At 41.3% G+C, this 26,433-nt stretch overlaps 1 protein-coding gene across 3 annotated transcripts in view; it reads right to left on the bottom strand.

The window, feature by feature from the left end:
• The window catches only part of lrch4 (leucine-rich repeats and calponin homology (CH) domain containing 4), a 46,774-nt gene that overhangs the window by 16,457 nt on the left and 3,884 nt on the right, over window positions 1–26,433 (bottom strand). For 2 of the 3 annotated variants that reach the window (XM_053416043.1, XM_053416045.1), the window contains exons 2-9: window positions 7,636–7,780; window positions 6,353–6,482; window positions 5,950–6,055; window positions 4,581–4,827; window positions 3,969–4,065; window positions 2,645–2,759; window positions 2,442–2,542; window positions 2,295–2,347 (exon numbers count right to left, since the gene is read on the bottom strand). In XM_053416043.1, coding sequence (XP_053272018.1) covers window positions 2,295–2,347; window positions 2,442–2,542; window positions 2,645–2,759; window positions 3,969–4,065; window positions 4,581–4,827; window positions 5,950–6,055; window positions 6,353–6,482; window positions 7,636–7,780 — 994 coding nt within the window. The remainder of the gene's footprint in view (window positions 1–2,294; window positions 2,348–2,441; window positions 2,543–2,644; window positions 2,760–3,968; window positions 4,066–4,580; window positions 4,828–5,949; window positions 6,056–6,352; window positions 6,483–7,635; window positions 7,781–26,433) is intronic. The other variant, XM_053416044.1, reaches the window with a different exon arrangement.

Here is a 26,433-nt window from a genome sequence, read left to right as displayed (position 1 = left end):
CATGAATTAAGCCAGAGTACAGTTACTAAAACTCAGAGATTCAGAACAATGCAGTGTGGTTTTTTTTGTTGCTCCAGAGGCTGCGAACAATGGCACTGGGTCACATATTAAAAAGTAGCCAATAGGACTCATGGGAACCGCAGTCTCAAGAATGTGGTTATCTTGGTTATGGGACAGCAGAGCAGCATGATAAAAGCTGCCCTCTGGGCTTCAGCACAAAAGACATGTAGATGAACACACTACATGCCAAAGAAAAACAAGGATTCTGTGGGAGTTTGGATGGAAGACACCTTCTTACACAGTTTATGTTATGAGTGGAGCGGGGGTGAGCCAGTGTGTCAGTACTGTGAACTTTCCAAGATAACAGCAACCACATGCACAGAGCCTGCACAGTTTGAGCGGCAGTGAGGGGAAATCGCACTGGGAACAGCAGAGTATTGACTTTTCCCAGCTCTTTACATATCCAGTGAAGTGACCTTGTAAAACAAAGAAGGCAACGGGGAAAAAAAAGTGATAAAACCTTGCCTGTCTTTGTCACTCTGAGTGACTTAATACACAGTTTCCAACCAGTGAAAAAACAAATTGGATAAAATGGAAGACTGGCAAAGACGCAGGCTGAGTAGAACTGAGAGTGATATGTAAATATACTGAAACACCTCGGCATCTGGTAGACGCCATTCAGACCCGGTATTAACATCCATCCTGAGTGATTGAATCTCAAGTGGTCAGCACTAAGTACAGGTCTAAACACACCCATGTGTCCTCAGCGTGTCCTGAGATCTGTTCATAAAAAACACATTCGGAGTTGGTCTTGGACGCATGTGTCCAAATTCTTTTTTGTGAAAGCAAAAGCGTCCTGGCCGCAGGAAAAACCGCCAAATCAGCTGACATCTTTGACTTGCTACAGTGTAAACATATTTGTACGCTTCTTAGTGTCGATTCGTTTATAGCCACTTTCACAATATCCAAACTGATCAACACATAATGAATGATACATTTACTTAAATTAGTAAACATACAAACAAACGTCGTCATCGGATACATCTCTTAACTCAGACTTGGTTCAGAAATAATTTGGTCTTCACAAAAACAAATGACGGTCGTGTTTATTTGCACATAGATCTAGGAAGTGATCAGGAGTAAATGTGACTGGATCTCTCAGGATGGATGTTAATACCGTGTGTGAACAGGGACGTAGAGCTCCTAGAATCTGACGCCAAAGGAAAAGAGTTTCCGAAATAACCTTTGTGCTCCTTGTCCTCCCTCCTTCTCAAAGCAGATTAACAAGTAGTGATAGTTTTAAATCACCATTCCACCATCTGTTGGCTTGAGAAACTCCCACATCTTCACCCCTTCACTGTGGAAGAAGCAGCCTCCTCCTCCAGAATAATCCTGCTTTGCTCTGCCAATTAGGTTATATTATGTTTTTAGAGTTACTGCACCCATTCCAATAATCTGGCTTGTCCTTCTAACTAGTAGAAACAACACCCTGTGTGGCAGTGATGCATTGTGGTCCCTGCGTTACCAAGCTACATCACAGCTGGGTGTGGCTACAGTTTCAACACAGTAGAGCTGTGACCCAATTCAGGGGTTGCATCTCTGAATTTGATGACCGATTGCATAACAGTGGCACAACTAGGCTGTCCTGTTTTGAAGTCTCCTTCAAATGCAGCTAACATTCATTCCATTCCTTAGCAGCAAAGGATCCGACACGTGACCAAATGAATGAACTAGTTATGCTGTTATGTGTTTTTACCCCAACAACAACAACAGGAAATTAAAAAGAAATAGAAGTGTCGCTGCAACTTTCTTAACCACAGCGTTTCTACATACAATATGTACGGAGGACTCGCAGTACCGTCGATGGTGAAGTCTGTCAGTCAGTACCAGGGAAACTCCCCAAGCAATAAACAATCCACCTGATTCTGACACTTGATTTCCTCCTGACTGACTAAAGAGAAAAAGCGTCTGCTCCCGAGCAGTGACAACACGCAAACTTTACAACGCAAAGACAACACAGACTTATTGCTCTGGAGCTACTAGTCACTTCTGTGTGTTGGCTCAGATAACGCTGGGTTGTGATTGGATTGGAGTGTGATTGGACACACATTTGCATACACACAGGCTTCACCTGCTGCTGTAAAAGATTGTAGGTTTGGATTGTAGAGCAGCGAGAAGTGTTATGGTTCTGCTTTAAGTATCGCATCGGTTTGGTTCGAGAATCGTTACAGCCCAGGCTGAGACCAAGAAGCATAGCGTATCTCTCACTGTACAGTACCCTATACATGATTTACCTGCATGTTGTTGAGTCCTGGGTTTGAGACGGTGACGTTTTCTCCTTCTGGTCCTGAAAAATCAATGATACAATCAATAAGTTCCCTGTTCTGACATAACACAGCAGATATGACACAATAACAGGTCATTGTGTGAAAGACAGGTACCAGAGGAGGTGTGCGTGGATCCGGCCTGTTCTCCTCCTCCTCCTCTTCCTCCGTTACACTGCTGTCGATGAAGTCCACCTGCTCAGCCTCGCCGTTCACTGCTAAGAGACGCAGGAGAGTTAGTCTTTTCTCTAAATGTGCAGACGGATAATACAGATTGAGAAACAATAATATCCTCCAGACTCTGATTTCAAGTCCCTTACCTTTGTTCGCTTCCTGAGGAGATCCATCCTCCTCTTCCTCCTCCTCCTCCAGGTTCCTCTGGTCTCTGCTGACCTCAGCCAAGCGGAGGGAGCGCTCTGAGAAGTCGTCTGCTGACTAGACATACACAGACACACACAGTCAGTCGCAGAATCATGGATCTTTAGGTGAAGGGGGAGGATGATAATTAATCTTTTATTGTCTCATTGTTTTTGCATCACATGGCAGCTCCATTTACAAGATCACAGCTGACAAATTTTAACAGAAAGCAAAAATACATACGTTTAAAATGACATTAAAATCACAAGGACAACACAACACACATTTAACAGTATGAAACCAAGAGGATGATGTTTAAGGCCCTTTAGCGTACATTTGATCTGGGCTTAAGTTCCATATTTCATTCTAGGACTAACTGGTGCACAAAGGAGTTTTTCCAGTCTCGCATTATCAAATCGTGGAACCCTGAATCTCCAGTCCGAAGGTAACAATCTATATCCACTGTTCGGGACATGATTGGGATCAGAAACATTGATGTCGGCCAATCTTAGTATTTTACTATCGTAGTCTGATTCATAGATTTCTTCTCAAAGGAAAAGACAGATGGTTCATCCAATCACCAGCCAAGTATCTCTTGCAAGTGGCCGTCCTTTTCCAAACACTTTCGGCTGAAGCCTTCCCAAATGGTTCCATGTAACAAACCATCTGCTGTGTCAAGTCAGCACCTTACAGTGCGTACAATCGTTCCAATGCTGTCCTCTGATATTGTGAAATATACAGCATTAGTGTCTGATTTCTACACTTTCAACCGACAGCAGAATGGAATCGGGCAATAAAGTGCTTTGCTCTTTTCATATTGCCGTAATTGTTTGAAATAATGATATCAATCATTTACTATATTATAGTAAGAGTTAAATTACATCACATTGACTGTGCTTGGTAAATTAGTTCAAAAATTCCCAGTGAACCTTTAATCATTTTGAGTTACATGATGAACTAAAAGGGAGAGTGCAAACCTCCGCCAAGGCCCATGAAACGAATTTTAGATTCACTCGATTTTTATTTGGATCTGTACCAAGCTGCATACACTGATGAATATCAGTCCTTTGACATGTCTGATGATTTTAATCAGGATCCATGAATTACTCTTTGAAAAATCAACAAATATGCTGAAAATAAAAAAATATTCCTGGATCCGCTCCCAGCAATTTTTTATATAATTCTGTGAACTAACAAACAAACACACGCAGATAAAAAGATAGGCATCTTTGTTTGCTATCATGCTTCAATTCACTGGACATGTGCTTGTGTGTGTGTATCCTTCACCTCATTCCCAGACCATCTCTTGCTGCCGCTATCCACACTGTTGAAGCCAGAGTCCAGTCCACCAAACTGACCTGTGAACAGCTCATGGTCTGACAGGCTGCAGGGAAACAGACATTAGGATAACGTCACTACACACACAAGGAAATACACAGCAGCCGCCCTTACACAGGGTTGGGTGGGGGTCACGAATCTAAAAGGCAATGACTCATGTTTTCCGACTCAGATCAAATGCTCTGTCAAATACTCTTATCACTGTCCTTGGTTTTGTGCATTTCATGAAAACAGCTCACAAGGCTGCTCCATTCAAGCCGAGACTGATAAGCTCTGCTTCCTCTTAGTTAACACTGCCATCGTTTATAGACCATTCTGCATTTACTTCACCTTTCTCCTCTGACCTCCCATTCTTCCTGCTTTGGCACAAGTGTATTCTCACATGCAGATTGTGTTGGATTACTCCATGATCCTATAACATGCAACTGAAGTAGCTTCAAATATCAGAAGAAGAAGAATTTCCGCCTTATATAGTCTCCTCATTGTTATTGTATTATGTTAAAGATGTAATTTGTGATATGTGACGTTGGGACCAGTAAGAATCTCCCTCCCGCTCCTCACCAGCTGTTGAATCCAGTGGGTCTCAGGTGTCTCTCCAGCTCCTCCTGGCTCCTCTTGCATGCCTCCATGTTGAGGTACTTGAAGATGTGGTATTTGCCCTTGGAGCAGATCTGCGCAGGCGGCATTTGCAGCGGGTTGTTGTCAAGCATAATGCTCTGGAGATGTCGCAGGTGGCGGTAGCACAGGGGCACGTGGGAAATGCGGTTGCAGGACACATCGAGCCGGACGAGAGGGAGCTCGGATATTTCTGCATGGGTCAAAGTAAAAAGTCAACTTATTCATTGTATGTTACATTCTTCATTCAAATCCGTGCTGCTTTTGATGAATTAAACTTATTGCTTATGTTGGGGCCTGTACAGTACAACTTTTTACTAAGGGCCAGATTACACAACTGACTCTTTCTGGTCGTGTTGGATTGTGAAAAACTTGCAGGAAATGTTGTTGCTTCACGGCAACAGTTAAAATGAAAAGTTGAGGCAACTGGAAACAGTTGATGAATGAAATTGTTTTACAAAGACAATGTATGCAAGTATGAAATGATTGGTGTTGTTATGATAGGGTAAATGCTGCGACATGTGCATTATTGTGAATTTACCACTTGAGCTGCAGCAATATTTCCATCCTCCTTAAACATTTTTAAATAAGAAGCTAATAGATACAGATTATTTATCTGTTATCTAAATGCAAATTTTTACATGAAATCATATGATATAGTAATTAACATCACTTCGCATTAGGATAATGATCAAGTGTCAGGTCTGGTAAGTTGACCTGGTTACGGGATTCAAACTCTTTATTAGGATTTACTAAAAAGAAAAGTCTCTGTAGTTGGACAATTCAAAAAAAGTGACACCAACATTTACTACATAACTGTGACATAACCCGTTTATAGATATCTGACAGTTGAATAAACCTGCTGGCTAACACTGGCACATGTACAGACATGTTGGTTCATCGGCACTGTCCTTACAAACACAGAGAGGAAATTGAAGAAGTTTGAATATAGAAAAGCTGGTGAATCTGACTCCAGTTGGAGTCTATTTGATTTCCATTTCCTCCTAACGATTAAGAAAATGAGCCGCTAATGGTGCAAGATCCATTAGGATTGCGTTAAGTCAGACAACAGTTCAATACTTGTGGATGTAAACAATCGATAGCTCAAAATAATGAAGCAATTAGAAACCACTGCAGTGGCCACACAGAGCAGTGCTTTGACTGGGCAGTTTAGAGGTCAAGGATATCTGCACCATCATCAATGAAATCAGAAAAACTGAGCAGAATCACAAACATTTCTCGTGTTTGCTGGGTTCATCTGAGAGCCGAGCCGATCACTGTGGCCCTGCTTGGGGACGGAGGGGACGCAACATACCTTCAGGCAGTGTGGTGAGCTGGTTCCTCCTCAGGTTTAAGTCCCTCAGACACTCCAGCTGACCGAGTTCTGCAGGCAAACACTGCAGCTCATTGCAGCTTATATCCTGAGATAGAAAGACACAGCGAGGACACAGTGAACCAAGAGCTCTGACCTGTTTTAATACAGCAGAGATAAATCTAGAGACCCCATGCTTTAAACAGAAACTAGACTTTTAACTATGACACTTGAGGATATAAAAATTCTGGACTGAAAGCATGCCACCACTGGAATGTGACTCTTCAACCTCAATCACCATAGAAATATACTGTTGCTGAGAGACACCAAGTTAGAGAACTGAAAGATTCTGTAGATGAGAGACAGCCGTGTGCGTGCGTGCGCGTGTAAAGTGTGAGTATCGTACCAGCTGGCGGAGGTGTGTGAGGGAGTGTATGGAGGCGGGCAGCGAAGACAGCTTGTTGTTGCTGACGATGAGCACTCGCAGGAGAGGAAGCTGAAACACCGACGGGGGTAAACTGGACAGGAGATTACGACTGTGGAGACAAAGAAGCGCACACACACGCACACAAACCAACACACACAAAGAGTGAGCTCATTCAAGAGGGATATCCACTTGAGTATTGTGCAAGACTTTTCAAAAGGTGTATTCCCAGACACACTCTTGTTTAAATACTTCAACAAAACAAATGTCTCATATGTCACAGGTTAACTTATTAGCTAACTGGTTAGCCTACCAAAAAATGTGCTGCCACATAGATTCATAGAAAAGATCATGTTTTAACTGATTATTTGACTACAGCCAACATTTGGAGCTTGTATTACAAACCACCTGTAGGGTCTTTCTGGTTTCCTAGCAACAGCGATATTATAGAGTCTGAGGGGGTGTCACTGTTGTTGTGTTATTGTAGAAAGGTCTTGGCAGGATTTGTGAGGTTTTTTAATCAATTCCAAGCGTAAAAAAAAAAAAAACTTAAGTTCAAATGCAGTCTTCCATCGACAGCTTTCTTTCAGAGATACAGTTACGGTACAAGTACAACTTTACAATTTGGGTTTTGTTCATTTCAGTTTTCACAAGCCTGTATGCATGTCAAAATATATTGATACTTATGAATTTTTTAATACAATGTGTTCACAACAATACAATCTCCCTTCATTTCACTTGTGATAATACTGAAAAGGGGCCGAGTCAGATCTACAATCAGATTTTCAACCAAATGGGGCACTAAAGAAAAATCCTCTTCCACAAGAGGTGAACCAATCAGGTGACTGGAGGCTGAAATACAAGCAGCCAGTGAGTGACCTGTCACTGTAGTAAAGTAAACTAAAGTTTACCACTGCGGTGCACACACACACAAACACCTTCAAGTGAATCAAAATATTTGATCAGAGTTTATCCAACTGCAACTAATCTTTCTTGGTTTGTAAGATGCCCTCTTGTTGGTCACTGTTCTGTTATGTCCTGATAAAGTAAAGTAAACAGAAGCATTGGAAGTACATTTAAAAATACCTGTATGCAGCAAGATGACAGACACCACTGGTTTACCTGGACTACTAGTTGCCACTGTTACAGTAACCAGACATCTTCTATATTGATCTATCTAGAATCCGGATGACTCAGTGCCAATGTGTACCACTGTACAATGAGTAGATCAGCAACTCCAACTTGAATGTGCATAGAGCAGTTACCTGAGGTTGAGGTAGGTGAGAGCCTGGAGGTTGCCCAGGCTGGGGGACAACGAACGCATCCCATTGTGGTAAAGGCTCAGTGTCTCCAGAGAGATGAACTGACAGAGCTCCTCCGGCAACTCACAGATACGGTTCTTAGACAGGTCTGAAAAAAAATTGAAAAATGCACACACATGAAAAAATGACCAAACATTACATCCAGTTATTTCAGTATTCATCCGAACAAGACAAAAAGAAATTCAAAAACACAACTATTAAGTTCATGTTTCCTATCAGTCAAAATAATGTGACACAGAATAAGAGCTTTACCAAATATCTAATACTAAATAAATCCTTTCAGATCGATAAAAAGGGGGTTAATGGAATTTGTTACAAGTCCTCTTGTTTCTAACGCAATCATTCTGTTCAACCGTCCTCCAAATCCAAAATTATATAATAACACAGAATTCATCAAACAAATTCACACCACTTTTGGTTTGTGTCTTCTGTGTCCTTGGTCATGTGACAACGTCCATACCACTTTCAAAAACCACCGGCCTGACCCTGACAACCAGCTTCATGAAACGATGATGGGAAGGCCAGCACTCACACAATTTTGACCAAACTGGGTGAGCGTCCACAAATAGCTGCTATAGACTGCTTCCCACTTTCTATTTCCAGAGTTTGGGTAAAGTAGGCCATTCTCGTCCACCTTCAAGGACAAAGGAATACCAGTCATTTCTGATTACCATCAGATATACAAATTAATATTCCCAGTCCGGATGTACTACTGCACAACTTCAACTCTTTACCCTACATTTAGTCCCTCTGTGGGTATACTATTCCATTTTAACATACTAGTGCAGTGCCCATTCTTAACATGTCTTTTTTCTTGGCCTGTGGTAAAGTTTTAGAGTTTTTTTTTTTTAAATAGAGTGAAGTTAGAAAACTTTGCTTTCATCCTACTTATCTGCAGGGAAGATTTTATAATGAATGTTTTCATAAAATGAAAATGAAATCCGTTAAACAATCACAATCTTCGGACCCAAGTTCACAACTTTTCAGAAAATAAAAAGGCCTGTAATGTGTCTCGATATAAAGCATTGCCAAAGAGGAGGTCATTCTATAATTGTGAAGCCATGAAAGAACAGAACCTGTGAATATCTGTGTCTCATCCCAATATAATGAAATAAAAATAATCTAATTAATTGATCTGGTGGTGTTTTTGACCCACGGTTTGACCCAGTTGCCGACCACTGATGTCTATCATCATCTTTTTTTATGTGTTCCTTAGAGAGACAGACGTTTGTGGAATTAGTAGATTATAGATCATAATCTTACTCTTGATTTTTTTCAGATTTTCCATGTAAAATATACTGCCCCTACAACTCAAATTATTTGTATTCATAAAAACAGTAGAAATTAAGTAACAGTTTTAATTTAAGTTGACATTGACCTGTAAAAAACTTTTATTTTTAAATGCTTGATCATGATAGCTCTGGAAAAAAAAGAAGCTTTTACCTGTATAATCTACAGGCCTTTCAAAATCTGCCTTTCCCAAACCTCTTGTTAATGGCTTTTGTGTTGCTGGCCATGCTCAGTACTGACATCCTCAACATGACTTCTTCTCTACACAGATACAGTATTTGTATATTTGAACTCTGCAGCAGAATGACCTGAGAATGCAGCAGACAGAATAAAAAGCATCAATAGAGTGTGTATAGAGCTGTGGTAATTGCAAAAAGCACCATTAGCACTGAGCTTTGGCTGGCAGCAGGATGAGACAAAAGTCTGTCAATGGCAGACAGCCCAATGGCTGTTTATTGATTTGTGTAGGAAGCAGCAGGAAGAGGAGGAGGCAGTTCCTCTCTTTGTCAGGGCTTCTGTGGGCTTTTATTTTGGTAAACCTAAATTAGATGTAGAAGAACAGTAGTGTGAAAATAATCTAGATCATAGTCCACTGAATATAATTTACTGATAGATAAACAATGTGGGGCTTCGTAGTAGGTGTTGTTCAGTCTTTTCTTTTCATCGTCTCTCAGATTCAGAAAGCTTAATTTTCTTAAAAAATAGAATCATTTATAAACAGCTAAGCAATTAGACAAAAAAATTGAAAATTAAAGCAGATAAATATTTTACTTCTACGTTCATCTGAGAGAAGACGAACAAAACCACAGCAAGTATTTGTTAACGGGACCGTGAGAGTGAAGTGTACAGTAGCACCAAGGCCTCCTCTCTCCTTCTCCACTGTCCCATAGCTGGAGGGGAGCTGTCTGAACAATAGGTGGGGGTGGAAATAGTGCTCTCTCTCTCTGTGTGTGTGTGTGTGTGTGTGTGTGTGTGTGTGTGTGTGTGTGTGTGTGTGTGTGTGTGTGTGTGTGTGTGTGTGTGTGTGTGTGTGTGTGTGTGTGTGTGTGTGTGTGTGTGTGTGTGTGTGTGTGTGTGTGTGTGTGTGTGTGTGTTCTGGGGGATGGACTGATTGTCTGGTCTCCATTTGCTGTTGCAAAAGAACGTGGGAGCTCCAGTTTTGCAGTTATCTCTGGTGCAAAAAATAAAAGTATTGCCTGTGCAACCCATATTAACACATGTGTAATTCCATACTTGTGAGCACCATGTAATGACAATATTTACTTGCATCTCGAGAGTATGTCCTGTTCTTATCTTGAACATAAACCCAAAGCATTGCTACAGAAGCAGTCCATATTTGGTCCTCCTATACAAAGAAATACATTAACAGTCTCAGCCTGCTCCCTCTTCCCCACAGGAGGCCTTTCTGCTTAAACGTCCTGATAGCTGCTGTAACAAAGCCAGAATGACTCAACCTGAGCATCATGTGAAAAGCATGTGCTGTGGAACGGGAGAGGCCAAGCAGTGTAATGTCCCGGCTCTCACTGATCTGCCAAGGTTCACACAGCAGGACTCTGACTATTTCATGGTCCAGAGCCAACTTTGTGAGCTCTGTGATGAGGAGGAGGAGGAGGAGGAGGAGGGAGGACGGGTCAGCATGACTAGAAGTAAAACCTTCCGTTTAAAAGAGCTGACACATGCCCTGTTCCGACTTTGTATTTTGTTTCAAGATTGCCTGACTCCAACTGAGAAACCTGTGATATGAATGACCATATGTGATTGGATGTGGCTTCCCACCTCGATGCAAACTAGTTCTGATTTGATTTTGTGATAAAGAGAAATTCACTGTGGTTGGTAAAATTGTTATCAACAGCAGAGAAATTTGAAATTATACAGGCTAATAGGGCAGGAGCTATTTTAATAAACGATTAATCTGTCGATTATGTTTTTGGTACAGACTAAAGCTTCTTTGTATTGTTTCCAGCAGTTTATTGGAAAAACAACTTAGATCTTTTTACATATAACAGACATAGCAGTCTTTGTCTCCACCATTAGCCACAGTGTGTGTGTGTGTGTGTGTGTGTGTGTGTATGTGTGTGTGTGCCCTGCATTATAACAGACCTGACTAATCGATTATTATATTAGTATCCAACTATTTTTACCATTGAATATAATCGTTTTTAAGTTGCTGCAGCCCTATAGGATACAGTATAACATCTGTTTGATGGATGTTTAAAACTGATTCAAATGAGGCAAATAAGACCACATATACAGAGCATTTTCACTCTAGTGTCTAAATGCACAAACAAAAAGATTTGCAAGGCAAACACCAATCAAAACTGTATTTCTTATGTGTTATGTACTGCTTCTACGGATCCTAATGAACAACTATCTGCCACATTCATTCATTTATTCATTAAAGATTAAAAGATCAGACTCATTCATTATGAAATTCCATGTCGGACACTAATGTGTTTGAGTGTATACACATTCCTTTAATGGTTGAAGGTGGCTGCCTTCAGCGTGTGGTGCTGGCAGTATCGTCATAATGACAACAACCAATCTAAGGCTAAATGCTAGTGAGGCACATTACAAAAATGTGCTCAACAACCAAAAGAACAAACACCAGTTCAGCAGCTGCCTCCTATCTCCAGGTTATTAACATGTTGCTTAAACTAGCCACATTAGGATCCGTGCTGACCTGGGCTGGCCCCTGCTAAGCTACCGTGGTGACCAGGCAGATTTTGTAACAGGTTTAACAACAGGGTCAACTATCATTAGCCTAGAAAGATTCAGCGGGCAGTTGATGCACCAAAGACATAACAGGTCTATGTAGTTCGAGAGGGTTTGTGGTTTGTAGCTTTTTATAAAGCTCTAGGGAGCTCCTCTGTCATCGTCCTACACCATATTTTACATTTGTTACTTTCTTCTTTGCTGCCAGATCAGACCATCAGAGATACAGTGTTGACTCTGCCAAGCAAGAGGAGTTTCAGTGGTCGCTGGCAGGATCAACACGCGGACTCCCTCAGACAGTTATTGGAAAACGCCTGCTATGAAATCACTGAGTGTGGTGTGGCAATAGGCTTTCAAAGTTCAAACCATGCACATCAGTACAGCAGCAGTCTTCTGCACAATATATACGTTGGATGAACCTGCATCCTGACTGCAACTGATCGAATTATGTGGCATTGTACTAAATTTAAAGGTGAAATCAAACTGCAACTGTAAAGGAGGTCAAGGTAATGGGCATTAATGGTAAAGTAAATTGGACGTAATTGAGTGTTATGGACGATACTCCATGACAACTTTGCAGACCCCATCGGCTGATGATGACCTTTTCATTTGGATTAATGTTTCAGAAAAACCCTTAAAGTCTTCATGATAGGATCGTTTTGTCAAAATGAAAAGTCAGAAAGACTTTTCAAAGCTTCCCGTGGTTTTCTAAAAAAAGGGCAGAGGTATGTGGATCAGTGAGGCAACACCATATAGCCTAAAACAGTGTCGGGGGATTTCAAAGGATCAGTCAGAGAAGAACACTGCGTCTAATTACAGGCCAGGCTGTGATGTAGCAGGATCTACATCAGACAATTACATCACTGTTGACCCATTGACCTCTAGAACTTACACACTGGTAAGGGGGGGCTATTGTAAACCCTCTTAACACAAGGAAAGCCCAAGCATCGCAACAGGCAAACGAACCATACAAAATGAAACGCATGCAACAAGGGTACATCGTTCAGATTGTATTTCATGGCATGAGGCCTCTCAGAGGCTCTGTTCAACACACCTACATAAACTTCCAGGTCTTTAATCTGCAGCTCAAAATCTCACTTCATTTAACAACCCAAAATAAACCAGTCTGAGGTCTTCAAAGGTTTTGTAGATCCTTTGTACACCTTTCTTTCAGTCAGACATCATGCCGACTGGTGGTTCTGCATTCATCACACTTGGTAAAAGTTCCCAATGATCACACAGAGATCCTTTCATCTTTACACGTGGACCTGCACAATTGTTGCTGCGTACTGTCAAAGTCAATTACCACACTAATCTGTTAGCAAATCTCATTACCTTTCAATAAGACTGCTCGAGTAAAGAGAACGTAAGAGGCCTCAACTTATGCCATGCTGTGTGATACTGGCATCCACAAAACCATATAATTCATGTTTCTTTTGTGTAAGCAAGTTGTGGTTTTTCACTGGGTGGGATTTGGTGCATCACTATGTGCAAAACAAAGTAACATGGGAGCCACACACTGCTTTTAGTGCTAGTCAAGACATGTAAATAACCAAGCTCTGTGCGCACACGCACACACACACACACACACACACACACACACACACACACACACACACACAGAGTCTCTTATCCCCTCCCTACACACATGGAGAGGTGGAGAGACAGGTTGACACTTTAAAACATGTCTTTTAAATCCTTCTAAAGAGAATCTAGTGGAGAGCTGCTGAGAGAAGAGGACAATATTGGACTATGTCCTCAATAATACATTTTAGTTTTAACTTTTGCCATTTTTGCAACCGGCGCCATACTACTCCAGGGTTTTCGACTCCCTAAAACAGTCACACAATGCTGCTGGCACTGTTTTAGTCTGAAAAGACAGAAACAGCCTTCTGGACACAACGGCACAGACCCAATGTTAGCTTCCTGGTTCTCATCAATCATGACTCCATATCTAGCGGTAAATGCATCGCAATCACTTACTGTCCATAGCAGTAAAAACATATCCCCCCCTTAACACTGGTCAGCAAAGAAGAGGACTACTACATAGGCAGAATAAGATTTGCCACGGTGTAGGGAAAGAAAAAGACAGCCTCTTTTAAATACCTCAATCCCCATTGACTTGCTTCAAGAGGATTAGCTTCAACTAGAAAACTATTCTCTACAATGCTTCTACTGATGCGTATTATAAATATGAAAGTTTTCTGATCTTTGTTCACCCAATCTTAGTGTGTAGCTGTACAAATCATGAAATGGAGGGAAAGAGGGAACCTGGGCCTCCCTGTACAGAGTGTGTCTGTGTGTTGGCAAACTGAAACTCTACTCATATCACGTTCTGAAGTAGTAGTAGGGAGGTGAGGTAGAAGAGGGTGAGTAACAGGCAGATAATAGAAGAGGGAGGACATGGACAAAAGAACCCGGGAACAGCCAGAAGGAGGGTCGGAAAACAAAGAGGCTGAACACGAGGATACCAAAACAACAAAACCCCCCGAAAGGAGTGACTCAACAGAAAGGGCAGCTCTTCACTGGCTTCAATCCACACAGCTGAAGGGGCTGCTGGGAAATGGCCTGTCCCTACCGAGGCCAAATATGACTGACTCACAGGGAGAGGACTGTTACTGCCGATTGCAAAAAGCTTTGTGACACTTTCTGTAATAATATGCAGCATTTCCAATGTATCAAACTTCTTTAACATTACAATGCTCAAATACCTACGGCATTCCCCACTAGTATAAGGCTACCTCTAAACCCAAATGGAATCAGCAGGCTTCTACTTTGTCTAAATGAAGTTGGCTGAGAACAACCTGTAGCCATAGACAACCATGCAATGATTTATATTATGTTGGAAATGAAAGGCTGGATTTATGAGCACTGAAGGACTTTGAACTCAAAAGGTTGCCGGTTCTGGTAAGAAGACTGATGGCTGCTAACGTTAGGTAACTTTAGATAGATACTTTTGTGCAACTGACATTATTGAAATCAGTTTACCGACTTCACAACACTTCTTTACTTGTGCAACTTCACACAAAATTTTAACAAGCTGAAAAAAAAAAAATCACACAGATCTTCCATTTTTATGAGCTCTGTTGACATGCGTACAGCAAATGGATACATCCACATGACATGGTCACGTCTATGTCCATCAGGTCATGTCTGTCCAGCATACACTCTTATTGTCTCCGTTTTGGTCTCCACCTTCTCCTAAGAAAATATAGCAGTGCAGCTTTAATGGGTATTTTATTTTACTTACTTATGAAGGTGATCAAAATTGAAAAAGTTATTCATTATTGTTTTCCTCAATACAAAAACAATTAAATCATGTTTGCTTTGTTTCAAAGCAGCTCCACCTGAGCCTGGTTTATTTAAAATGCTAGAAAAGCATCCGCGCCCGTCATTTGATCTGATGCTGCTTGGGTTTATTTTACAATGTTGCCAGTGACAACAGTGTGTCTGCTGTGAGACAGGATGTGGCAGTGTTGATTCCTGTTACCGTGTTAGTTACAGCAAGCTGAGGAGCAGCACTGTTGAACACCAAAGCGCTGTGTGTGTGGGTGAAACGGTTACATAACTGCGGCGGAGTGTGAAAAAAAAAAAAGTCAACTACATGGTGTTCTGTAACTGAGTAAGCAGTGGAAATATGCTGTGACTGGAGATGGATACAGTTAGTGAGTTAATATTCAAGTAGACATATATCTACGTCAACCTCTAAATCCAGGTTACTATGTAAACATTATAAAGCGGTTAGTGTATCCAGGTAGGTACCTGCGTATATTAATAAGATTCTAAACTTAGTAAAAACGAGGGGTTGCAACAGTATAAGAACCATCCAAGAAAATGTTATTATTTCACAATCCTCTGTTACAAGTAAAATTCCGGATTGACTGTTTGGTTTGTAAAAACACACGTCTTTCTAAAAAATTATCAAAATGTCAGCCCCATGATCCCACAAAGTGTTGGTGTATTTTTATGGGGTCTGATCGGAGTAAGACTGTAAATCAGAGTTTATTGACCAGAGAGACAGTGCAGATGAGTTAATGATCTGGGGAGTGGAAAATGACTTTTTTTAATTCAAATTAAAACGTTCCCATATGTCTTCATCAGGGATTATAGGGATGGTATTTTCCAAGATAGCCAAACATGGTCAAAGTGCTCCTTCAGCAGCCAGGACCTTGGACAGGATTGATGCTGTGTCCCATTCTCACGCTGCATATTAAATCTCAGCAGGTGTTGAATATTTACTGTGTTCACACTGGAAAATGAATACAGTCTATAATTGGTGTGTAAAATGGATTGGGGAGGCAATGTGAATGAAAACCAGAAACAGACATCACCTGCCATATGTGAACATCGGACAAAAGACAATCACGACCAATGTTTGACACTAAGGTGTCGGGATTGAGGATTTAGCAAGTATGATTTTTGGAAAGGGTCAAAAACTTTGTATAGATAACGGATGGATGGCGTTAGCATTGTGAGTACGAGATATTTATAGGTCAACAACTGCTTGATGCATTGACACATATCTCAGGTTCCCATAAGATATAACATGTGAATGAAACGGTTTTGGTCGTGTCAGACTTTTGATGAAATTGTGATAAAAGCAAAGAGATTTAAGATGCAAATACTGTATAATAATAAGCAATCTAAAACCATTAAATGCTTTGGGCTAACTATGGTTCACCAGCCTATATGATTTAAGTCCATACCTTTGTGTGAATTGCCACAGTGCTCCCCAAGTTGAAAAGAGAGCTAGGACTTAGTGTCGGGACAATTCAACGTGATTTACTTGTACCCACTTCAATCCGTCTTCTCTCATACACCAACACCTCTATCCATCTTCACTCGTGTCTTTCCACCGCCTCCTCTTTGCCTCCTACAAAGTGCACGCTTTTCTATGCAAAGCTCAGTGTGTTCATGCAAAAAAGGTAAAACCACGAGCACACTCAACTCCTCATTGAAGATAGAGCAGAAACGCAGACAACAAAACTAAAATCACAAGAATTTAGAGGGCACTGTTATTGGGCTTAAATAAAAAAGATAGCTCTTTTTCAGGACCTGTGAATTATAACTTTCAAATTGCACTGGAGGCAGTCTGTACATAAAACGATGAGTGCCACAATCTGAAAAGTGAAAAATAGACAGATCACTACTTTTATCGAAATAACTTCTGGGACGGCTTCAGATATTAAAAAGTTACTGTGAAAAATTATTTGTAATGTGTTTTTATGAATATTGTAATGATAAAGGACCAAAATTATGTTGAAGTGCAGATTTTCACAATGCACAATGGCCAGTAGGTTTAGGCCAGTGGGCCCACGCCACCAACGAGCCTAAGCCCCCCCAGAAGCCCAAGGAAAACCCTGACTGAGTTACACATCTGTAAGGTTGGATAAAGGCTTGAAGTTTGAAAGTTAACCAACAAGTCTAAGAGGAAGACTGGAATCCATATGATGTCTCTGGTACCAATTAGTCTTCAACATGTGTCTCTTAATAAAAAGAGACGTCAGCAGACATGTACACCCCCACATCGCGCACATGCTGTAGCTATTAAGCGTTTAATTAAATGGAGTATAGATTAAGGCAGGGGAACATTGTTGGGTGGCGAACACATCTTATGAATCCCTTGGGTCTTTACAACACTATGTTATTATTGCTTTGATACGAATACTAAAATGAGAAATATTAACAGTGCAGGATAGTGAACATATATTCGACCTTGAATGACCCTCGTGAAACACTGTCTTGGAGGAATTACCTGGCTATCACAGTTCCTATCAGATCTCCCCAGAAACATTGCTCAATACTACACCTCGTAATAATTTTTGGTTCAAGTTGAAATCTTTCAATTCAGTAGAATTGGTCTCTGGACTTCCTATGTTTGGTATATTTATGAAAACCAGAGAAACTTTCAACAATTACTCATGTTCTCTCTGTGACTTTGCAAAGCTGGTTTTATCAAGTAAAATGCGAGTTGTTACCGTGATCTTGCAATAACTATAGGAAGTGAATATGTTGACACACAGACCCATTGCCACCCCTCCTAGGCCCCATGCCTTCTCTATCGTGCACCGACCTCCTCAGCGACTCAGCCATCTGGACACCAAACACTGGAGTTAATGGATCTGCTGGGTTACATAAGGCACGGCCCCTGCTTTCATTATTCACCATCACTAGGCAGTGAACTCCACACCATTAGATTATTTGCACACACTCTTATAGTGTTACATTGTGTTGCTGGGACAAACAGAGCCAGGAGGAATGGCACTGAGGCCCTTAAACTAATGGCTGCCTGCTGAGCCTGGAGGAGACAGAGGCTGGTTTCCCGTTCAGCCTGGTCGTCTGTCTGCCAGCCTCTCTGTGGTCTTGTGTTTCTGGATTATAAATCTTCAAAAGGTAACAAACTAGAGGATTTTGCTCCTCTGGGTTTCATATTGCAACAAATGCCAGTTTAATAATCTGTGAGATGCATACAAGGTCAACAAAGGAAATGAAATACAGAAGGTACTGCAAGATTAACGTAATTCATTGTTGGTTCAGTTTTTTAATGTGATTTGTTGATTATAGGAAGAAGAAAAAATAATGCCCGTTATCCTTTAAAATGGTGATCTCGAAAACATGAGCAAATTGCCAACACAGTGCTATTCTCATCTCCGCCAAGGAGTTTATGTTTTTGTTTGCGGTTGTATGTTAGTTTGCTAGTTAGTGAACAGGATTATGCAAAAAATACTCAAATTGTGTGGAGGGGTAGGGCATGGCTCAAGGAAGAACCCAGGATTTATTTTCCACTTTCTTTGAAATTGAGTGATAGGGCCTTTTTTAAACATTCTCGATGAATCAGGTATAGGGGAATGCTTTTATTAGTGTGTGCAATTTGATGCGGATCCAAATAGAAAGTTTTGTTGTATGTCCGTAATGGATTTTTGGAATTAGTGCCCCTAGACTGGACAGTGCCATCCAAGCCGGTTCAGGATAAGCAGCAGTTAGAAAGAGAGTGTAACGAAATACAATTTCATCAGTGGACCATGACTAGAACACAGCTGCCAATGCCGGACAGGTAAGAGTGCAGTCTCCCAGCCTACTAAGATTTGAAGGACCCTCGGAGTAACATCCACAGCAACAGCCGAAACTTTGACGAGGTCTTTCGATCTACATGGACGGTAAAAACTTAACAGATATTTTGACGGCAAACAGGATGTATATACCAATGCTGCTGAGACAGAGAGGAAGAGAGAGAGAGCAACGGAAAAAAGAAACGATGCACACAGGTCTACAATGAAGCACCAGCACAAAACAAAAAGTTAGGGATCTGCAAAAAAATCTTTGGTTCAATAGAAACTATAGCAGGACAAATTGGACAATGGCGAGCTGCCACAGTCTAGATAATTAACGGGAAACACTGAAACACAAAGCCCCAACTACCACTTAATGAATAAGGGGAACCTGGACGCCAAAGCCGAATCAGCTGAGCGGTTAAAACGTTATGTCGTTTAAAAAAAATAAGGGACGAAAAATGAACATGCCTGGAAAGAAATACTTCCTTATTTCGAGGTTCGCTTGCGTGGGCAAAGTCACTTATGTGTCAGATATTATGCAGCTCATGCAGGTTCACGCCAGCACTTGAAATAAATACAGCTTTTGTGATTGGCTGTCTCAAATGGAGAGAGCAGGTTTCACAGGGAGCCCATCATCCTTGTAACCACACTGCTATCCACCACCAGACTCTGTATCTATGGAACAATGGCTATGGCAACCATGGAAGATTTTTAACACACTCACACACACACACACAATGTATGGCACAATATATATTTGCTGGCAGAATCTTAGTGTGCCCTACAGCCTCTGTCTCTCTACCGTTTCTCTGGTTACTTCCCATGGGGCTAAGAGAGATTCCCCCTCCCCACCAGCTGCCATGCTCAGAGAGGGAAAACACACCAGCAGGTTTCAGACATCAACACACGCACACACAGACAAGCTCTCACACATTACAACCAAAAACGCTGTCAATAAAAGTATGACAAAATAATTGAGCACGCCACAGCCTTATATACGCCTCCACTGAAACACACAAGTGACTCCTGGTCTCTGTTAATGCAACAATGCATAAAGAGATACACGCTGCTCTGTGCTAAGACGGGAGCCTTGACAAGCCATGGCATTCATTAGCTGACATTAACAACATGGTCAGTATTTATCGGTTCATGAAAGACTCCTTAAAGTCGCCACATGAACTTCTTGTTTTGAATGACTTGACTAGCTGGTTAGTTCCAGCTAACGGAAGCGGGCCCATCTGGTGTTTTCATTTTCTGTGGCTTTAAAACAAAAGGGTTAGTATGTTGACCGTTCACCCAAAACCCTTCAAAATGGGCTTTGTGGGGCCGGTCGAAACCGTCTGGGACAGCGGAAAGATGTCGGCTGACACAAAGTGTGAGGCAATCAGAGAGGCAAAGCAGTGAAGATCCAGAAAAGACGACAGACAAAGCAGAAGTAAAGGTTGTGTGAACAGGCAGCCCACATCCGCAGCACAGAGGAAACGGCACATGGGGGGTGGGGGGTTACACACACACACAAGCACACTGCACCGAATGCGCACACACACGTAGTCTTATTTAATGACACAGAACAGATGTAAACAACTGACAGAGAAAGGCACATCCATATGTTGAGCTCAAGAGCTAAAACACCACCATTAACCAACAGCCGACTGTAGGTCTGTAGTGTCTAGCCGCTTAGCCAGAGCTTTCCTGTATGAGACTTAAAACAAGGCCATTCTTAAAGGGCGCAGGGTACTTATTATCACCCCCCATCACTGCATGCCATTACACTGGATTTAACCAATAAGACCTGAGGCGCTCTCTAAAAAAACATTCCAAAAAAAAACCTTATTATTTGAAAAAAAACTACTAAACCCGAGGGATTTCTGAAATCGTCTATTATTTCTCAGCCTCTAAGCAGAGAGGTTGTTGGTCATTGTCCGCACCCTGTAAACTGGATATGGCTGAAAGCAACGAGCATGTTTGCCAACATTTTTCATTCGGTTTAATTATTTTCTTATTGATTAAAACAACGCTGAACAATATTGGGGCAAAGGTAATTATTTATGGTACTGAGGTCTAAGGGGTGAGTGGTGTTTTGAGTATGTTATGGGGACCAGTCTGAAGCATAAGTTGCAAAGTACAGTTTTAATAACATTTTAATTAAAGCATGTTATCAGGTTATTAGGATTCAGCCTGTGTGGACTGTACGTGCCTGCACCACATTTCATCAAAGTCCGTCCAACTGTTGTTGATATTCAATCAAATGTCAACCTCGATGAATGTCAAGGATAGCCAGCGTCTTTAGGTTTCATCCTCAAGGGATAACAAATGCTAATCCACTCAATATTTGGCCACATGTGTCAATGCTGACTGATGACCTGGGTCTGCTGTAGGTTTACACAAACAAAACAGGAACAAAAACAAGCAGGTCAATTTAAAGTATTTGGCAACTTCTGAATTTGGCAAATTCAAGTTTCAAAACGACATCAACGTTGGGATCACAATATCAGATAAATTGTATCAGATCATAAAGAGGGAGGGAATTAGGAGAAAATATGATTTGCCGGTTCCATCTGCCGGCGTCTGAGGCAGGAGCAGTAATGATATCCTGGTTTTCAGGTCTTTCTCACGGTGGTCTGAAGTTATTCTAGGAGTCGTCAAACGCGTCACAGCTGTGTTCTCTGCCATGTTTTAGTTCCTTTGCCCCAAAATAAACTCCGGTCTCAGCCACAATGTACAGAGCTGGAGCCAGGACGTTTTTGTTACTATGAGACTGGCCAATAATCTGAATCCAGTGAGTCCAGGCTGACCACAGCTGTCGTCCTTCACAAAAGGAAAGAGTTACTGAGTTTTTCAGAGCCACCTTCGGAGTTCATACACAAACACAGCTGAAGCAGGGGCCCTACAGACAACTGGACTCTTTCTAGAAAAAGGGACAGATAGGAATAAACAGGAGCCTAGGACCAGACGCTGGGGTTTCATGTTTGTTTTTTAAACGTGGATAATAACAGAAACGGCGATCAACAGTCAGAAACCGATAACTGCTCAACATGAATTTGAAACACACCCGTCACCCTTACACTTCTTCAGAATGTGCGACTGGCTGTTTAGACTAATGGTTAATAATTGTTAAAATAGTAAAATTTTATTTAATTAAATCACAAAACACAACGTGGAAACAGAGAAGAGTCTGGATATTTGATCAAAGGCCAAAAACAGGCCTTATTGTTAACCACTTTACGGGACCATGGCATCGAAATATCTCCCCCCCTTACCCACACACACACTCTTCATCTAAGCATGCGAGTGTGCGTGTGTGTGTCGCTCCCCTCCGGCGCTTGACAATAACTCCTTGTCTCTCACATCCCCAGAGGTCATATGAGACTGGAGGTCAGTTTATTAACTTTGTGCCCATGCAACAACATTTCCATGAACTTCTGCCACTGAACAAACTAAAAATTCCCCTTACAGCAGCCTCTGTTGTTGTATGAAGGCAGAACTCAATATCCAGTTTATTACTAGGAGGATGTTCAAATCCTGATCCCAGTCCGTTATAATTGAGTATCTGATGTTTTCATTTGGTTCTCCCTATGTTTTCTTCAGTGTTCGCTTAGGTAGACCCATATTAAATTCGCAAAGCAATTTAAAAAGGGAGAGAGAGACACTGTGGGTCTGTGTTGGCAGGAAGGCCTGGACAACACTAACACAACACTTGTATTCAGAAGGAGTTTTCATCTGGCAAAGTTTTGTGGGCCTGCAATATTTTATTGACGTGAAAGATATGATGCTTCATTCATTGCTTTTAAACCCTAAAGCAGATCTGCTTGCTGCTGTGTGTTGTCATAACATTAACAAAGACTGCTGGCTGCTTTATAACCTTCGCATGGGAGGAGTGAATGTTTTCAGCCATGTCCATTTCTTGGTTGGTTTGTACGCTTGTGTTTTAATAAGATTACACAAAAATAACCTGATTGATTGTCACCTAATTTGGTGGAAAGATGTGGTAGAAGGGATGAAGCCTTGACATTTTGGTGCAGAGCCATAAATCACTGATTCCTTTCACACATGAACAACGCAGCAGGAGATTCTCTGATCAGACGCGTTCGCAACAAAACAGAAAATCTCTGGAGTGTTCAGGTGAGGGAGGCAGATGCAGAATGAAATGTGTTTTATTTAAAAGGTAAATCTACAATGATGTCGGCTCTTATCACCAAAAACTCTCTTGGCATCTTTGTCTGTGTCTTCAACGTGTGTCTCCGCTTTTTCATACCGAAAAAATGGTTGTTTGTTTGTTTGTTTTCATTTGTTTGTCCCCTAGTATAAAGTGTGGAGGCACCCACTGCACCCACTTGTACATTTGCATTAATACATAAGCCCCTCTGCAGAAAGTCCGTGGTTTCATTAAGGAGACTGTTGGGCTGTAGCAGAAGTACAAACTCAACCGGGTCCCATACTAGTTTATTTTTTGTGTGCCGTCCACTTCCGTCAGTCTAAATGCTTGAGGGTTTCAGTTTTTAGATAGAGCAATAAAATCTGAAATAGCTACTTTATTCTACCAGGACCTTAAAGGCCACAGTGTGCTGAAAACAACAACACTGTCATCTGACCATCTGACCAACAGCGTGTGTCTTTTCTGTCTTTGATTTGATGCTATTATTGGCACATATGGACGGTGTTCATTCAGATATGCGATACTGCACTCAGTTTTTAAAACTGATGGAAGTAATTACTTGAAGAATGAAAAATACTAAAGGTTGTGTAATAATGTAGTAATGGGTGTGTTCCTGTCATCAAGGAACTAGGGCTGGGTAATAAAAAAAAAAAAGATCTGTATTTATTGCGATATAGATTCAATCAAGAGTACTAGAATTAAGGTTAAATATACATCAACTGCCTGCTGAGATCTACCTAGGATTTGTAAAACATTTTACTTTACATCAAATGCAGAAGACTATAAAACTACAACATTCACTCAGGAGCCAAAATGTAAATAATGGGACATTTATTGTGATAAAATGTCCACCTTAATATCCTTTTTGGCCATATCGTCCAGCACTACCAGGAACACAGAATCAAACCCCAATTTAAAGCTAAAAGACGCACACAATATACAATGACTGGCCTTTGTTTCCTTCAACCGCTCTGAGCTACCGGGAAATACACTGCAAGATGCAAGCCAAGTCCTCCTCTTTGTGTGTGTGTGTGTGTGTGTGTGTGTGTGTGTGTGTGTGTGTGTGTGTGTGTGTGTGTGTGTGTGAACCTTTGACCTTCCTGAGGCAAGCAGCTTCAGTGGGGAAGACGGGGAAGAAGGGGGGGGTCGATGTTATCATAAACCCCACTGGGCCCACACAGACGAATCGTATCCCCGTTTAACCACCATCTTTATCTCTTCGTAATAATGATTCCCCCCCCCTCCTTCTCACAACTATAAACCCCCGCCAAGGATGGAGCTACTGCCACAGAATATACAGACAGACAATAATTGTCTGCAGCACAGATTCAGTGATATCCTGCCAGATGCAAATCATTGAGGCCAAAATGTGCTGTGTTGCTATCTGAAACAAATGTGTGAAAACACCGCATTAGTCTACAAATAATTCCAAACAGAAAATGTATATTTCTGATTTATTACCCATATTAATGACTGGATGATGAGTACAAAATGTTAGACTTCTGGACTGGACTTTGGGCTGATTGACTGGTGAACTTCATGTCGAATGATTACTGTCGCTACTCTCTTCTCAATCAAATAGGATTCATTCATAATATTGGTAACTTGAGATATTGGTCAATCGTCATATATAATATAATAATACCAGCAAACTGTGCAGCTCAGCCAGCACATAGATGATATGTCATCATCATCAACTCTCCATATGGATGGCTAATTTCAGCAAATATACTCAGCCAAGGTGACTGCGCAGCATCAGACACCAAACATTTAGCAGGTTCAGGGTCAGGTATTTCTCTCAGGAGTTGGTGAAGAACAAAGCGGAGCTGCAGTAGAAGCAGAAGGACCGACACCCTGAACATCAGTGAGCTGGTCAGAAAGGACTGACTTCAGTGGGGTGCTCACGTTGCACTTTGTCCGCAGGATTTGTGAGTTTGCTACGAGCAAACAAAAGCAGTTGAGACATAACGGCATTAGGAGTAGGCAATATAGATTAAATCTTCTGTTGTCTGGGTTTCCACTATCATTGCCCTGAGGGGCAGAGGGTAGTCACAGGCTGTGACCCATCTTAGCTGTAAGAGAAAAAGATTCCTCTTGTCTCTACATGACCAGTATTGGTCTGGTTGTTTGTAAAAGAAAGTCAAAAATGCACTTAATTCAGCTTCATGTTTTCTTGTGTCACCAGTTCCATTATAGCAAAAACACCTATAGTGCTGCAGTCGAGCTCACTGATGTCTTGTATTGCCCATAACGGGCTAATGGACAGATAGACTTGAGAGGTACCACAGTATAAGTGATGTGGCACAATCACTGACAGCCTCAGAGCCAGCATTTCCCACAGTCCCAGCACGCCTTCCATGATATGCTGGGATTTCTCCCAGTGCTCCCGATGACCTGTCTATGACTGATGAGTCAGGCAAAGCGAAATACCAAACATCCCATTGTTACAGCTTTTCAAATGTAAATAATTGCTGCTTTTCTTTCCCTCAAGTGAAAGTAAGCAGTCACCGAGTGTGGAGTGGACATTTGGTCGAACCAAACAGGACATCTAAAGAAGACACTTTATACATTAGAGAACTACAACAGCCATGTTTTACCATTTTGAACCATGAGTTTAACAATATTGAAATTGATAAAGAATTGCAGACCTAGACTAAGCGTGATTGTTCCGAGAGGTTTTCTTGTTTTGAAGTGTTGTTATCAATAAGAAAACATATGTGTGGTTTGGTTTTAACATCCTTTCTAACGCGATGCAAGTGTGTGTTTCTTTTGATTGGTTGACTGTATTCTGATGCATTGGCTGCCAACCACAGGGACAGACTGTAGCTCTCTACTGTTGCTTTGTTAATGGTTGCTTTGTTAGCTCAATGGTGAATGTAAATGGCAATGGTCAGTCAGTGCTGAAATGACACCAGTTTGAACTTAGTATATTTCAGAAATATTAGGACGTTAGCTGGTGGTGTTACATTACAAAGCTCAGGAAGGCTGTGCGGTGATATGCTGGTTTCCTGACATCCAGCGACTGCGCAGCACTTCCTCCCCATTTTTCCATTTTGTAGCTTGTTGGTTCAGCCTCAGAAATACAAGAGGCTAGTAAATAAAAGTGAAAACCAAACAATTTGAGCTAAATTGTAGGGAGGGACTAGGTGGGTTTTGATGGGAATGTAGCTGAGGTCTGTCGCTTGTCAACAAACGTTTCTGAATAATAACTCCACAGTATTTATACAGCACCAGATCTGCTTTATAATCGAAAAAATATGAATAGAAAATATCATTTTAAGATAAGGGACCTTTGGAGGCAGTTCTATTATTTTTAAAGGTCTGATCATACACCTGAATAGACTTAACAACTCTGTCAATGACAAGCTCTTCATTTCACCTTTACTTAAGTGTAGCTACTCTACATTAGAAGGAATTGCAAATAAACCCACATACATATATCTATATGACATGCAGGTGAGGCATCAGTGCCTCACCACCTCACCAAGTATCCTCCCTCGTTCACTTGACATGAGGATTAGTTCAAATCTA

This window comes from Pleuronectes platessa, chromosome 23 (genome assembly GCF_947347685.1).
Source record: "Pleuronectes platessa chromosome 23, fPlePla1.1, whole genome shotgun sequence".
Taxonomy (NCBI): Eukaryota; Metazoa; Chordata; class Actinopteri; order Pleuronectiformes; family Pleuronectidae; genus Pleuronectes; species Pleuronectes platessa.
The sequence above is the reverse complement of the archived record's forward strand: the minus strand, read 5'-3'. Positions and strand labels throughout refer to the sequence as shown.